Raw genomic sequence first — 17,247 nt, forward strand, 5'->3', positions numbered from 1 at the left:
GGCTCGGGCCACGCGGGGTGAGAGCGATCAGGCCGGGCTCGGGCCACGCAGGGTGAAGGCGGTCAGCCCGGGCTCGGGCCACGCGGGGTGAGAGCGATCAGGCCGGGCTCGGGCCACGCAGGGTGAAGGCGGTCAGCCCGGGCTCGGGCCACGCGGGCTGAGAGCGGTCAGGCCTGGCTCGGGCCCCGCAGGGTGAAGGCGGTCAGCCCGGGCTCGGGCCACGCGGGGTGAGAGCGGTCAGCCTGGGCTCGGGCCACGCGGGGTGAGAGCGGTCAGGCCGGGCTCGGGCCACGCGGGGTGAGGGCGGTCAGCCTGGGCTCGGGCCACGCGGGGTGAAGGCGGTCAGCCCGGGCTCGGGCCACGCAGGGTAAGAGCGGTCAGCCCGGGCTCGGGCCACGCGGGGTGAAGGCGGTCAGCCCGGGCTCGGGCCACGCGGGGTGAGAGCGATCAGGCCGGGCTCGGGCCACGCAGGGTGAAGGCGGTCAGCCCGGGCTCGGGCCACGCGGGCTGAAAGCGGTCAGGCCGGGCTCAGGCCACGCGGGGTGAGAGCGATCAGGCCGGGCTCGGGCCACGCAGGGTGAGAGCGGTCAGGCCGGGCTCGGGCCACGTGGGGTGAGGGCGGTCAGGCCGGGCTCGGGCCATGCGGGGTGAGAGCGATCAGGCCGGGCTCGGGCCACGCGGGGTGAGAGCGGTCAGGCCGGGCTCGGGCCACGCAGGGTGAAGGCGGTCAGCCCGGGCTCGGGCCACGCGGGCTGAAAGCGGTCAGGCCGGGCTCGGGCCACGCGGGGTGAGAGCGGTCAGGCCAGGCTTGGGCCACGCGGGGTGAGGGCGGTCAGCCCGGGCTCGGGCCACGCAGGGTGAGAGCGGTTAGGCCGGGCTCGGGCCACGCGGGGTGAGCGCGGTCGGGCCAGGCTCGGGCCACGAGGGGTGAGGGCGGTCAGGCCGGGCTCGGGCCACATGGGGTGACCACGGTCAGGCCGGGCTCGGGCCACGAGGGGTGAGGGCGGTCAGGCCGGGCTCGGGCCACATGGGGTGACGACGGTCAGGCCGGGCTCGGGCCCCGCGGGGTGAGGGCGATCAGGCCGGGCTCGGGCCACGCGGGGTGAGGGCAGTCCGGCCGGGCTCGGGCCACGCGGGGTGAGGGCAGTCAGGCCGGGCTCGGGCCACGCGGGGTGAGGGCGGTCAGCCCGGGCTCGGGCCACGCGGGGTGAAGGCGGTCAGCCCGGGCCACGCGGGCTGAGAGCGGTCAGGCCAGGCTCGGGCCACGCGGGGTGAGAGCGATCAGGCCGGGCTCGGGCCACGCAGGGTGAGAGCGGTCAGGCCGGGCTCGGGCCACGCAGGGTGAGGGCGGTCAGCCTGGGCTCGGGCCACATGGGGTGACCGCAGTCAGGCCGGGCTCGGGCCACGCGGGGTAAGGGCGGTCAGGCCTGGCTCGGGCCACGCGGGGCTCGGGCCACATGGGGTGACCGCAGTCAGGCCGGGCTCGGGCCACGCGGGGTGAGAGCGGTCAGGCCGGGCTCGGGCCACGCGGGGTGAGCGGTCAGGCCGGGCTCGGGCCACGCGGGGTGAGAGCGATCAGGCCGGGCTCGGGCCACGTGGGGTGAGAGCGATCAGGCCGGGCTCGGGCCACGCGGGGTGAGGGCGGTCAGCCTGGGCTCGGGCCACATGGGGTGAGAGTGGTCAGGCCGGGCTCGGGGTGAGCGGTCAGGCCGGGCTCGGGCCACGCGGGCTGAGAGCGGTCAGGCCGGGCTCGGGCCACGCGGGCTGAGAGCGGTCAGGCCGGGCTCGGGCCACGCGGGCTGAGAGCGGTCAGGCCGGGCTCGGGCCACGCGGGCTGAGAGCGGTCAGGCCGGGCTCGGGCCACGCGGGCTGAGAGCGGTCAGGCCGGGCTCGGGCCACGCGGGCTGAGAGCGGTCAGGCCGGGCTCGGGCCACGCAGGCTGAGAGCGGTCAGGCCGGGCTCGGGCCACGCGGGCTGAGAGCGGTCAGGCCGGGCTCGGGCCACGCAGGCTGAGAGCGGTCAGGCCGGGCTCGGGCCACGCGGGGTGAGGGCGGTCAGCCTGGGCTTGGGCCACTGCACTCTCGTGTGAAGCGCTCACTGTTCCATCACTTTAAAAAAATTTAATTTGTAACTTGAAAAACTGCCATTTTAGTGAAATGCTGGAGGCGGTCTGGATGATTTGGGGCCAGTTTTACCGGTTGATGTATTTTTCCTGCTGATTGGAGGCTGAACATTGGGACAATCCAATTACTGGTGTGGAGTGTAAATGCCGACACAGACTGGCTGGGCTGAATGGCCTGAGTCCGTGCCATGGAATCTGTGATGTCCAAATGACCAGAACAAGCAGAATGAGCTCAGTTTAATGTCTCATCACAGAGTAGTGAGTGGGTGTCAGTGAATCTTCCTGCACTGGGAGGGTGCAACATTCTGAATACAGAAAGCATCGGCCACTACAAACTCCAGTGATACTGAGCGAGTATGAGTTTCTGTATAGTGTGAGATGCTGAATAATACTGGCCCCCCCAGCACAGGACATTCCATAGGAGGTGTTGGACCTAGGCAATGTGCTGTGCGATCCATGCGCGTCCGAACCAAGCTGCCCGAGAATCGAGGATACTCGGCTTAAGCTTCTGGCACTGGTCACTCCTCCAGACAGCTCGCCCGAGTGACGAGATCGATGTCGGCTCTCCTGCCTTGGTGGCAGCATCCCGGGGGTGAGGGAGGGAGTGAAATTGGAGCAGAGTTAGGGGAAATCGGATGGCAGGGGGAGGATCGCAACTCCCCTGGGGTCTAGGGCACATTCCTGCTCCTGACGCCGTAGGAACGATTTAGAAATGTAACGTGCTTTCGGCTGGTGGCCATGGGGTCACTGAGGAACCCCGAGCGATTTGGGTATAAAATAGGGCTCAGAGCAAAGCAATTTCTACACGAGCTTGTCTAGGTTGGTTCACATCAAGTACAGTAACAGCTAGGGCAGGCATCAACCTTCCCCAGCAGGGAAGCCAGTCACTATAGAGTAACCAAAACCCGCTAGACTCCATAATAACAGAAAAAGAACTTTTTGAAAAACTCAAGGACCTGCGACCAGGAAAAGCTTGCGGGACAGACGGCATACTAAACGAGATGATTAAACACACAGACGACAAAATGAAACTGGCTATCCTAAAACTCTTCAACTTGGTTCTGAGTGTCGGTTACTTCCCTGATATCTGGAACAAAGGACTCATAACGCCCATATACAAAAGTGGGGACAAAGTCGACCCAAATAACTATCGAGGCATCTGTGTAAACAGTAACCTGGGGAAGGTATTCTGTAGCATCATAAACAAAAGACTTATAAACTTCCTGAGGAGCACAATGTCTTGAGTAAAAGCCAAATTGGATTCCTGCCAAACTATAGAACATCAGATCATATCTTCACCCTACAGACCCTAATTGACAAACACGTTCACCATAACAAAAGCAAAATCTACGCATGCTTTATAGATTTCCAGAAGGCTTTCGACTCCATCTGGCATGACGGTTTATTCCTGAAACTTATCGAAAGCGGGGTAGGAGGGAAAACATATGATGTAATTAAATCAATGTATACAAACAACAAATGTGCAGTTAAAATTGGAGACAAACAAACAAAATACTTCCCACAGGGGCGGGGGGTGACGCAGGGCTCGCCAATCTCACCGACACTCTTTAATATTTACATAAATGAATTGGCAAAACTACTTGAACAATCTACAGCACCCGGCCTCACCCTATATGAATCCAAGGTTAAATTCCTCCTCTATGCAGACGACCTGGTTCTGCTGTCACCAACTAAGGAGGGTCTACAGCAGAACCTGGACCTGCTGGAGTCGTACTGCCAGACTTGGGCCCTGATGATAAATCCCCAAAAAACCAAAGTTCTTGTGTTCCAGCAAAGATCCAAACATCAGAGACCCAAAATAAATTTCACACTAGGAACAACCAAAATTGAACAAACCACTAACTACACATACTTGGGCTTAAAAATCAGTTCTACAGGAAACTTCAAACTGGCTGTGAATGAACTGAAAGAGAAAGCAAGAAGGGCTTTCTATGCCATTAAAAAATCAATCCAAGTAGAAATCCCAATTAGCATTTGGCTAAAAATTCTCAAATCAGTAATTGAACCAATTGCACTCTATGGCAGTGAGGTATGGGGACCGCTAACACAACAAGAATTTGCAAAATGGGACAAACACCCAATTGAGATCCTACATGCATAATTCTGTAAAAGTATCCTCCGGACGCAAAGGAAAACAGTAAACAATGCATGCAGGGCGGAACTAGGCCAATATCCATTAATAATCACTATCCCAAAAAAGAGCCACCAAATTTTGGAATCACCTACAAATGAGCAACCCCCAATGCTATCACTACGACGCCCTGAAATGCCAAGAGCTGACCATAAAGAAGAATACCCTCAGTCAACTAGTCCTGGGACTCAGTGAAGTAACTACTAACACTACTAACACTAACCAGCCCCAGGACAGTGACAGCGTAACACAAAGAATTCGACCCAACACAATCGTCGCTAAGCAAAAGGAAAAATATCTGACATATTGGGCAGAAACAACAAAAACCCAAAGCAAACTCAATTGCTACTTGGCCCTAAACAGACAATACAACATGGCTGATTACCTGACCATGGTAAAGGATAACAAACTGAGAAGAACCTTGACAAGGTACAGACTTAGCGAACATAGCCTAGCGATCGAAAAAGGCAGACACAGGCAGGCCAGGCTGCCAAGAGAGGACAGGATATGCTCTCACTGCAGTCAGGGAGTGGTGGAGACAGAGATGCACTTCCTCACAGCCTGTGGAAAATATCAGGGCATCAGGGAGAATTTCTACCAAAAATTCTCACAAATATGCCCTGAATTCAGAAATCTGACTGACAACCAAAAACTCCCATTCCTACTGGGGGAGGAGAGAAGCTGTATAACACTGGCGGCACACTATGTTACAGCTTGCCATGAACAGAGGGACAACCAGTAAACTAAGAAAAGAATATATATAAACAATGCGAATGTATATTTAAACACTCAGGGATATACCTGTTTATACACTGTATGAATAGAACTGCGTTTATGTTCAACCATAAATGTATTTTGATGCTTTGGCAACATAAGATGTACCTTATCATGCCAATAAAGCGATTTGAATTGAATTGAATTGAATTGAGTTAGTTTGAGCATGTGGCTATCCAGCTCGTACTGAGTGTGATGTTGAATCATGGATGAGTTGGGTTTAAGAGCAGGTTATAAATAGGAAATACAGCCTTTCGAAACTTCGTCCATTTTAAAGTATCTTTAAAATGCAGGCTCTGTATAAAAGCAGGATCGAGTGTGTGGCGTTAGCGGTGATCGGTGATTGTCGAGTGTGTGTGGTGATCGGTGATTGTCGAGTGTGTGTGGTGATCGGTGATTGTCGAGTGTGTGTGGTGTTAGCGGTGATCGGTGATTGTCGAGTGTGTGTGGTGTTAGCGGTGATCGGTGATTGTCGAGTGTGTGCGGTGATCGGTGATTGTCGAGTGTGTGTGGTGTTAGTGGTGATCGGTGATTGTCGAGAGTGTGGTGTTAGCGGTGATCGGTGATTGTCGAGTGTGTGGTGTTAGCGGTGATCGGTGATTGTCGAGTGTGTGTGGTGTTAGCGGTGATCGGTGATTGTCGAGTGTGTGTGGTGTTAGCGGTGATCGGTGATTGTCGAGTGTGTGTGGTGTTAGTGGTGATCGGTGATTGTCGAGTGTGTGTGGTGTTAGCGGTGATCGGTGATTGTCGAGTGTGTGTGGTGTTAGCGGTGATCGGTGATTGTCGAGTGTGTGTGGTGTTAGTGGTGATCGGTGATTGTCGAGTGTGTGTGGTGTTAGCGGTGATCGGTGATTGTCGAGTGTGTGTGGTGATCGGTGATTGTCGAGTGTGTGGTGTTAGCGGTGATCGGTGATTGTCGAGTGTGTGTGGTAGCGGTGATCGGTGATTGTCGAGTGTGTGTGGCGTTAGCGGTGATCGGTGATTGTCGAGTGTGTGTGGTGTTAGTGATGATCGGTGATTGTCGAGTGTGTGGTGTTAGTGGTGATCGGTGATTGTCGAGTGTGTGGTGTTAGTGGTGATCGGTGATTGTCGAGTGTGTGTGGTGTTAGCGGTGATCGGTGATTGTCGAGTGTGTGTGGTGTTAGCGGTGATCGGTGATTGTCGAGTGTGTGGTGATCGGTGATTGTCGAGTGTGTGTGGTGTTAGCGGTGATCGGTGATTGTCGAGTGTGTGTGGTAGCGGTGATCGGTGATTGTCGAGTGTGTGTGGTGATCGGTGATTGTCGAGTGTGTGTGGTGATCGGTGATTGTCGAGTGTGTGTGGTGTTAGCGGTGATCGGTGATTGTCGAGTGTGTGTGGTGTTAGCGGTGATCGGTGATTGTCGAGTGTGTGTGGTGTGATCGGTGATTGTCGAGTGTTAGCGGTGATCGGTGATTGTCGAGTGTGTGTGGCGTTAGCGGTGATCGGTGATTGTCGAGTGTGTGGTGATTGTCGAGTGTGTGTGGTGTTAGCGGTGATCGGTGATTGTCGAGTGTGTGTGGTGTTAGCGGTGATCGGTGATTGTCGAGTGTGTGGTGATCGGTGATTGTCGAGTGTGTGTGGTGTTAGCGGTGATCGGTGATTGTCGAGTGTGTGTGGCGTTAGCGGTGATCGGTGATTGTCGAGTGTGTGTGGTGATCGGTGATTGTCGAGTGTGTGTGGTGTTAGCGGTGATCGGTGATTGTCGAGTGTGTGTGGCGTTAGCGGTGATCGGTGATTGTCGAGTGTGTGTGGCGTTAGCGGTGATCGGTGATTGTCGAGTGTGTGTGGTGATCGGTGATTGTCGAGTGTGTGTGGCGTTAGCGGTGATCGGTGATTGTCGAGTGTGTGTGGCGTTAGCGGTGATCGGTGATTGTCGAGTGTGTGTGGCGTTAGCGGTGATCGGTGATTGTCGAGTGTGTGTGGTGTTAGCGGTGATCGGTGATTGTCGAGTGTGTGTGGTGATCGGTGATTGTCGAGTGTGTGTGGCGTTAGCGGTGATCGGTGATTGTCGAGTGTGTGTGGCGTTAGCGGTGATCGGTGATTGTCGAGTGTGTGTGGTGTTAGCGGTGATCGGTGATTGTCGAGTGTGTGTGGTGTTAGCGGTGATCGGTGATTGTCGAGTGTGTGTGGTGATCGGTGATTGTCGAGTGTGTGTGGCGTTAGCGGTGATCGGTGATTGTCGAGTGTGTGTGGCGTTAGCGGTGATCGGTGATTGTCGAGTGTGTGTGGTGTTAGCGGTGATCGGTGATTGTCGAGTGTGTGTGGTGTTAGCGGTGATTGTCGAGTGTGTGTGGCGTTAGCGGTGATCGGTGATTGTCGAGTGTGTGTGGTGTTAGCGGTGATAGGTGATTGTCGAGTGTGTGTGGTGTTAGCGGTGATCGGTGATTGTCGAGTGTGTGTGGCGTTAGCGGTGATCGGTGATTGTCGAGTGTGTGGTGTTAGCGGTGATCGGTGATTGTCGAGTGTGTGTGGTGTTAGCGGTGATCGGTGATTGTCGAGTGTGTGTGGTCGGTGATTGTCGAGTGTGTGTGGCGTTAGCGGTGATCGGTGATTGTCGAGTGTGTGTGGTGATCGAGTGTGTGGCGTTAGCGGTGATCGGTGATTGTCGAGTGTGTGGCGTTAGCGGTGATCGGTGATTGTCGAGTGTGTGGCGTTAGCGGTGATCGGTGATTGTCGAGTGTGGTGTTAGCGGTGATCGGTGATTGTCGAGTGTGTGTGGCGTTAGCGGTGATCGGTGATTGTCGAGTGTGTGTGGCGTTAGCGGTGATCGGTGATTGTCGAGTGTGTGTGGTGATCGGTGATTGTCGAGTGTGTGGCGTTAGCGGTGATCGGTGATTGTCGAGTGTGTGTGGTGATCGGTGATTGTCGAGTGTGTGTGGCGTGAGCGGTGATCGGTGATTGTCGAGTGTGTGTGGCGTGAGTGTGTGGCGTTAGCGGTGATCGGTGATTGTCGAGTGTGTGTGGCGTTAGCGGTGATCGGTGATTGTCGAGTGTGTGTGGCGTTAGCGGTGATCGGTGATTGTCGAGTGTGTGTGGTGTTAGCGGTGATCGGTGATTGTCGAGTGTGTGGCGTTAGCGGTGATCGGTGATTGTCGAGTGTGTGGCGTTAGCGGTGATCGGTGATTGTCGAGTGTGTGGGGTGATCGGTGATTGTCGAGTGTGTGGCGTTAGCGGTGATCGGTGATTGTCGAGTGTGTGTGGTGATCGGTGATTGTCGAGTGTGTGGTCGGTGATTGTCGAGTGTGTGGCGTTAGCGGTGATCGGTGATTGTCGAGTGTGTGTGGTGATCGGTGATTGTCGAGTGTGTGTGGTGATCGGTGATTGTCGAGTGTGTGGCGTTAGCGGTGATCGGTGATTGTCGAGTGTGTGTGGCGTTAGCGGTGATCGGTGATTGTCGAGTGTGTGGCGTTAGCGGTGATCGGTGATTGTCGAGTGTGTGGCGTTAGCGGTGATCGGTGATTGTCGAGTGTGTGGCGTTCGCGGTGATCGGTGTTTGTCGAGTGTGTGTGGCGTTAGCGGTGATTGTCGAGTGTGTGGCGTTAGCGGTGATCGGTGATTGTCGAGTGTGTGTGGTGTTAGTGGTGATCGGTGATTGTCGAGTGTGTGTGGCGTGATCGGTGATTGTCGAGTGTGTGTGGCGTTGGCGGTGATCGGTGATTGTCGAGTGTGTGGCGTTAGCGGTGATCGGTGATTGTCGAGTGTGTGTGGCGTTAGTGGTGATCGGTGATTGTCGAGTGTGTGTGGTGTTAGTCGAGTGTGTGGCGTTAGCGGTGATCGGTGATTGTCGAGTGTGTGGCGTTAGCGGTGATCGGTGATCGTCGAGTGTGTGTGGTGTTAGCGGTGATCGGTGATTGTCGAGTGTGTGTGTGACGTTAGCGGTGATCGTCGAGTGTGTGTTCTTTAATCTTGCATTTTTTTCCTTTTTCTAGGGGATGGTGGGGAGGTCCTAAACCTTTGAGAAAGTTGATGCACCTTGGCATGAAGTAAAGAATATTCCACGATTGGACTTGACCCTCGCCGTTCACTGACACTATACGGGGATCTTGCTTTTATCTGAGAATCACAAACTTAAATTACTATCTAATTATTTGAAATAGTAAAAACTCACTTGTGACCCTTCCTACATTGATATAATACACTGAATCATGGCTGACCTCACTAGCAAGATCACACCTATCACTGTTTGTTGATTGACGAGAGGCACAATTACAAAGTTATTTCCACTTTTTCTGCAGTGAAAAGGCCTCGCATTTAATGCTTTTGACGGTAATTCATGTTCGCAGCTCAGAATGAGATCAGCGTTCACAACAATACCATCGTGTTCTTCCAAAATTTCTCCTAATTGCTCGTCCTCATTTTTGAATAAGTCAATTTCTTCATTAAAAAACATCAGCATAAACCACACTACCTGCTGTTTCAAATCATTACCCTGAATGTTCCTGATCGGAACAAACTCTGATATTGAATAGAAGCTGCATAGTTCAGGGGAAGGGAGGAAAACGGTAACTGAGCTCAGAGTTGCTAAGATTTAATAGACTTAATTATAATAATTAACGAAGCTTGTTTTTCTACCAAATACACGGCAGGCCTCGTTACTGTCACAACACACGTGCTGTGCCCACACTGCAGGCCGTTACTGTCACAACACACACGTGCTGTGTCCACACTGCAGGCCTCGTTACTGTCACAACACACGTGCTGTGTCCACACTGCAGGCCTCATTACTGTCACAACACACACGTGCTGTGCCCACACTGCAGGCCTCGTTACTGTCACAACACACGTGCTGTGCCCACACTGCAGGCCTCGTTACTGTCACAACACACACATGCTGTGCCCACACTGCAGGCCTCGTTACTGTCACAACACACACGTGCTGTGCCCACACTGCAGGCCTCGTTACTGTCACAACACACACGTGCTGTGCCCACACTGCAGGCCTCATTACTGTCACAACACACACGTGCTGTGTCCACACTGCAGGCCTCGTTACTGTCACAACACACACGTGCTGTGTCCACACTGCAGGCCTCGTTACTGTCACAACACACACATGCTGTGCCCACACTGCAGGCCTCGTTACTGTCACAACACACACGTGCTGTGTCCACACTGCAGGCCTCGTTACTGTCACAACACACACGTGCTGTGCCCACACTGCAGGCCTCGTTACTGTCACAACACACACGTGCTGTGCCCACACTGCAGGCCTCATTACTGTCACAACACACACGTGCTGTGCCCACACTGCAGGCCTCATTACTGTCACAACACACACGTGCTGTGCCCACACTGCAGGCCTCATTACTGTCACAACACACACGTGCTGTGTCCACACTGCAGGCCTCGTTACTGTCACAACACACACGTGCTGTGCCCACACTGCAGGCCTCATTACTGTCACAACACACACGTGCTGTGCCCACACTGCAGGCCTCATTACTGTCACAACACACACGTGCTGTGCCCACACTGCAGGCCTCGTTACTGTCACAACACACACGTGCTGTGCCCACACTGCAGGCCTCGTTACTGTCACAACACACACATGCTGTGCCCACACTGCAGGCCGTTACTGTCACAACACACACGTGCTGTGCCCACACTGCAGGCCGTTACTGTCACAACACACACGTGCTGTGCCCACACTGCAGGCCGTTACTGTCACAACACACACGTGCTGTGCCCACACTGCAGGCCTCGTTACTGTCACAACACACACATGCTGAACACACACATGCTGTGCCCACACTGCAGGCCTCGTTACTGTCACAACACACACGTGCTGTGCCCACACTGCAGGCCTCGTTACTGTCACAACACACACGTGCTGTGCCCACACTGCAGGCCGTTACTGTCACAACACACACGTGCTGTGCCCACACTGCAGGCCTCGTTACTGTCACAACACACACGTGCTGTGTCCACACTGCAGGCCTCGTTACTGTCACAACACACACGTGCTGTGCCCACACTGCAGGCCGTTACTGTCACAACACACACGTGCTGTGCCCACACTGCAGGCCTCGTTACTGTCACAACACACACATGCTGTGCCCACACTGCAGGCCTCGTTACTGTCACAACACACACGTGCTGTGCCCACACTGCAGGCCGTTACTGTCACAACACACACGTGCTGTGCCCACACTGCAGGCCTCGTTACTGTCACAACACACACGTGCTGTGCCCACACTGCAGGCCTCGTTACTGTCACAACACACACGTGCTGTGCCCACACTGCAGGCCGTTACTGTCACAACACACACGTGCTGTGCCCACACTGCAGGCCTCGTTACTTTCACAACACACACGTGCTGTGCCCACACTTCATACGGCACAAAAATAACTGCATGAATAGCAGTTAAGTTATTCTGTGCTATTCCTAACAGATACTTATTAAAACACATTGAATAAAGCTGACTCTGGCCGTGAGAACATGGTGTTGTAGAGAAGGATATGGTCTGCGAGTGTTTAATATTGACAAAGGTGCTAAAAACTATTGCAGTTCAATACAAACCTTGATTCTGCACACTCCACTCGGAGCGTAGCCGAAGGAGTCAGTGTGCCCAACTCCTTGGAGAGATCTAATGTAATCTACCCTTGTAGAGTTTGGGTTCTGTCGTAATTGGTGTTTGATGCCAATGAGCTCTCACATTCCATGAGGTTCTCGACCCTGTACAGTGCCATTGTCTCAGGTTATTGCAGAAACAGCTCAGTATAGCTGGATTCCTTGTGACTGTCTCAGAAAATAGCCTTTCCTTATGGTTGCAAACCCAAGGCAAGTTGCAACATCGCATATAGGCGATGGTCAGTGATAATTGATCATCGGTTGTATTGTGAACGGTATTTAAAGCCTTTACCAGCTCGTGCTGCTGCTGGAAAGGGTCAATTCATGGCTCATAAGAAATAGGAGCAGGAGTAGGCCAATCGGCCCCTCGAGCCTGCTCCGCCATTCAATAAGATCATGGCTGATCTGATCCTAACCGCCAATCTACTATCACAGAATTAGACACACGAAATAGGAGCAGGATCAGGCTACACGGCCCCTGGGCCCGCTCCGCTCCCCACAGGGCCATGATCGATCCGAACCTACACTCATGTCCAAATTCCTGCCCGCTCCCCGTAACCCTTAATTCCCTTTACTTCTAGGAAACTGTCTATTTCTGTTTTAAATTTATGTAATGATGTAGCTTCTACAGCTTTTTGGGGCAGCATATTCCATGGACCTACCACCCTCTGAGTGAAGTAGTTCCTCCTCATCTCAGTTTTGAAAGAGCAGCCCCTTATTCTAAGACTATGCCCCCTAGTTCTAGTTTCACCCATCATCGGGAACATCTTCCCCGCATCCACCCGATCCAACCCCTTCACAATCTTATATGTTTCAATAAGATCGCCTCTCATTCTTCTGAACTCCAATGAGTAGAGTCCCAATCTACTCAACCTCTCCTCATATGTCCATCCCCGGGATTAACCGAGTGAACCTTCTTTGTACTGACTCGAGAGCAAGTATGTCCTTTGTTAAGTATGGACACCAAAACTATACGCAGTATTCCAGGTGCGGTCTCACCCATACCTTGTACAACTGAAGCAATACCTCCCTATTTTTATATTCTATCCCCCTAGCAATGAAAGCCAACATTCCATTGGCCTTCTTAATCACTTGCTGCACCTGCATACTAACCTTTTGAGTTTCGTGCACCAGGACCCCCAGATCCCTTTGTACTTCAGTACTTTCCAGTTTCTTGCCATTAAGATAATAACTTGCTCTACGATTTTTCCTGCCAAAGTGCATAACCTCACACTTTCCAGTATTGTATTCCATCTGCCAAATCTCTGCCCACTTAGCCTGTCTATGTCCCCTTGCAGGTTTTTTATGTCCTCCTCACTCACTACTTTCCCTCCCATCTTAGTATCATCTGCAAACTTTGATATGTTACACTCGGTCCCTTCCTCCAAATCGTTAATATAGATTGTAAAGAGTTGGGGACCCAGCACTGACCCCTGCAGAACACTAGTTACTGATTGCCAGTCTGAGAATGAAGCATTTATCCCAACTCTCTGCCTTCTGTTAGATAGCCAATCCTCTATCTATGCCAGAATATTACCCCCAATCCCATGATTTTTTATCTTAAGCAATAATCTTGTGTGTGGCACCTTGTCAAATGCCTTTTGGAAGTCTAAATACACTACGTCCACTGGTTCCCCTTTATCCACCCTATACGTTACTTCCTCAAAGAACTCCAGCAAATTTGTCAAACATGACTTCCCCTTCATAAAACTATGCTGACTTTGTCCTATTAAATTATGATTATCCAAATGTCCTGTTACTGTCTCCTTAATAATGGACTCCAAAATTTTACCTACCACAGATGTTAGGCTAACCGGTCTATAGTTTCCAGCCTTCTGTCTACTGCCCTTTTTAAATAAGGGTGTTACATTAGCAGTTTTCCAGTCGGCCGGGACCTTTGCTGAGTCCAGGGAGTTTTGGAAAATTATTACCAATGCATCCACAATCCCTACCGCCACTTCCCTCAAGACCCTAGGATGTAAGCCATCAGGTCCAGGTGATTTATCCGCCTTGAGTCCCATTATTTTACCGAGTACCACTTCCTTAGTGATTTTGATCGTGTTTAGCTCCTCTCCCCCCACCCCACCTTTAGCCCCCTGTTTGTCCAGTGTTGGGATATTCTTAGTGTCTTCTACTGTAAAGACTGATCCAAAATATTCATTGTGTTTTTGCCATCTCCATATTTCCCACCATTAATTTCCCGGTCTCATTCTCTAAGGGACCAACATTTACTTTAGCCACTTTTTTTCTTTTTATATAACTATAAAAATTCTTACTATCTGTTTTTATATTTTTTGCTCATTTACTTTCATAATCTATCTTCCCTTTCTTAATCAATCTTTGTTATTTTTTGCTGTCTTTTAAAGTTTTCCCAATCCTCTATCCTCCCACTAGATTTGGCTACCTTATATGCCCTTGTTTTTAGTCGAATACTATCCTTAATTTCTTTACTTAGCCACGGATGGCTGTCTTTTCTTTTACACCCTTTTCTCAGTGGAATATTTTTTTTTTGGAAGTTGTAAAATAACTCCTTAAATGTACACCACTGATCATGTATCGTCTTACCCTTTAATCTATTTTCCCAATCCACTCTACTCAATTCCGCTCTCATACCTTCATAGTCTCCTTTATTCAAGCTTAGCACGCTTGTTTGAGATCCAACCTTCTCACCCTCTAATTGAATATGGAATTCAACCATGTTATGGTCACTCATTCCAAGGGGATCCTTTACTAGGACATTTTTAATTAATCCCATCTCGTTACACAGGACCAGATCTAAGGTTGCTTGCCCCCTGGTCGGTTCAGTTACATACTGCTCAAGAAACCCATCCCTAATACACTCAATGAACTCATCCTCAAGGCAGCCCTGCCCAATTTGATTTGTCCAATTAATATGATAGTTAAAATCCCCCATAATTATAGATGTTCCCTTATTACAAGCCTCAACTATTTCCTGATTGATACTCCGTCCAACAGAGTTGCCACTATTCGGAGGCCTATAGACTACGCCCACTAGTGCTTTTTTCCCCTTTTATTATTCCTTACCTCCACCCAAACTGTTTCATTATCCTGATCTTCTGACCCAATATCATTTCTCTGCATTAGTGATTCCTTCCTTTATTAACATAGCCACCCCACCTCTCCTTCCTGATCGTTAAATAACCTGGTATGTTTAATTCCCAGGCATTGTCACCCTGCAGCCATGTTTCTGTAATGGCCACAAGATCATACCCATATGTAGTTATTTGTGCCATTAACTCGTCTATTTTGTTACGAATGCTACGTGCATTCAGATAGAGAACTTTCAAATATGTTTTGTGACACTTAGTTCCTGCTTTTGCCCTTTTTATTACTTTACCTTTTACTCCATACCGTCTATGACCTTCTCTGTTGTCATTTTTATTATTTGCTCTCTAGGAATCTCCCCCCTACTAGTTAGTTTAAAGCCCTCTCTACAGCCCTAGTTATATGATCCGCCAGGACTCTAGTCCCAGCACTGGCCAAGTGAAGCCCGTCCCAACGGAACAGCTCCCTCCTGCCCCAGTACTGGTGCCAGTGTCCCAGGAAGCAAAACCCATTTCTCCCACACCAGTCTTTGAGCCACGCATTTAACTCTCTGATTTTATTTGTCCTAGCCAAATTCGCTCGTGGCTCAGGTAATAATCCAGAGATTATTACCCTTGTGGTTCTGCTTTTTAATTTGGCCCCTAGCTGCTCAAACTCCCTCCGCAGAACCTCCTTCCTTGTCCTATGTCGTTGGTACCAACATGGACCACGACAACTGGATCCTCCCCCTCCAAGTTTCTCTCCAGTCCAGAGGAGATGTCCTTAACCCTGGCACCGGGCAGGCAACACAGCCTTCGGGACTCTCGCTCTCGGCTGCAAAGAACTCTATCTATCCCCCACCACTACAACATTTCTTTTAACTCCCCCAACTTGAATGGCCCCCTGCTCCACGGTGCTGTGGCCAGGTTGCTCATCCTCCCTGCAGTCCCTGCTCCTGTCCCCACAGGGAGTAAGAGCCTCGAACCTGTTGGACAAGTGCAAGGGCTGCGGCTCCTCCAACACTACCTTCTGGATCCCCGTACCTGCCTCACTTCTAGTCACACCATCCTGACCCTGGCCACGGACTACATCTGAATTAATTAATCTAATTGGTGTGACTACCTCATGATACACAGAGTTCAGGTAACTCTCCCCCTCCCTGATGTGTCTGTGTTTGAAGCTCGGACTCCAGCTCTTCAACACGGAGCCAGAGTTCCTCGAGCAGCCAACAGTTACTGCAAATGTGATCACCGTGAGCATCAATGGTGTTCACCAGCTCCCACATATTGCAGCAGCAACACATCGCCTGATCTCCCATTCTATGTAATTAATTAAATTTATTAATATTATTCTTAAATATCCTCTGCCCCGATTCTAGATGGCGAATATTACACCTTAGAAACTATAAACCAAAGAGATTTAAGCTTAAAATGGAGAAATACTTACCAACCAATCACTTACCCGCTTTCTGGTGACATCACACTTGGATTACTTTTTACCTCTCTCCTTCCAGACTGGAGACTGGTCGGCCTTACCTGGGTCTCTGGGACTTTTATAGCCCCGCTCTGCCGCTCGAGATTCCCGCCGATGCTGTGAGGCCTTACCTGGGTCTCTGGGACTTTTATAGCCCCGCTCTGCCGCTCGAGATTCCCGCCGACGCTGTGAGGCCTTACCTGGTCTCTGGGACTTTTATAGCCCCGCTCTGCCGCTCGAGATTCCCGCCGACACTGTGAGGCCTTACCTGGTCTCTGGGACTTTTATAGCCCCGCTCTGCCGCTCGAGATTCCCGCCGACGCTGTGAGGCCTTACCTGGGTCTCTGGGACTTTTGTAGCCCCGCTCTGCCGCTCAGGATTCCCGCCGACGCTGTGCTGGAATATAATCCAAGACCGTTCGCTGGGAAACAACCTCCTCCCACAGTGTGACTATTCCTAGCTCCAACATCAGCACTTTTATTTTAAAAAGTTTACTTAGCAGATGGTTTCTCTTAATCCACCAAGCCTAGAAATAATCTTGTGTGTGAAGGATGTACATCATTCTTGAATGAAGGACACAATATAAAGACCGGTAATGAAAACCACTACGAAATGATGTATTTAAAACCTGCTGTTGGATTAAGGTGGCAAACTTTCATTTTTAAAAAGCTTTAGTTGTGGAAGGGCCTGGGAAGAATTCTGACAGCTCCATACAGAACAAGACAGTCGAGGTTAGGACAAAACACCGTTTATTGATGTGGTTACAAATAGTATTCATTACATTCGGAGCAGGAGACTGTTTATACAGAGGTGAAAGGCACCAGCAAACTGCAAATAAATCAGTAGGAGGGGCGAGGATGTTGTATCGAACTGCCAATGCTTCTACACCTGAAATACACACACACACAATCAGTCTCCTAAATACAACACAGCCTTTTCACTGAGTGGGAGTGAAGATTATCAGACAGTAAGGCATCACGACAATGAATCTCTCTTCATAAGTTTCAGTAATTTAGTCAAACAGAATTGATCTTGTAAATGACCCTGTCCTTGGCCCCATGAGTGCAACAAGCCACCTCAGGTTAGTTT

The 17,247-nt window shown here is 51.3% G+C and overlaps 1 protein-coding gene across 5 annotated transcripts in view; it reads left to right on the top strand.

The window, feature by feature from the left end:
• sqor (sulfide quinone oxidoreductase) overlaps positions 1–17,247 on the top strand; it is a 100,742-nt gene that overhangs the window by 40,414 nt on the left and 43,081 nt on the right. For 4 of the 5 annotated variants that reach the window (XM_085968281.1, XM_085968280.1, XM_085968282.1 and 1 more), the window contains exon 10: positions 8,999–9,473. The exons of the other annotated variant lie outside the window; for it this stretch is intronic. In XM_085968281.1, the coding sequence (XP_085824407.1) occupies positions 8,999–9,056 (58 nt within the window). In that variant the 3' untranslated portion in view covers positions 9,057–9,473. Of the gene's footprint in view, positions 1–8,998; positions 9,474–17,247 lie in introns of those variants that run through there. 5 annotated transcript variants of the gene reach the window in all.

The sequence above is a fragment of the Somniosus microcephalus genome, chromosome 27 (genome assembly GCF_052327205.1).
Source record: "Somniosus microcephalus isolate GS21.2 chromosome 27, FLI_Smic_1.0, whole genome shotgun sequence".
Lineage (NCBI taxonomy): Eukaryota > Metazoa > Chordata > Chondrichthyes > Squaliformes > Somniosidae > Somniosus > Somniosus microcephalus.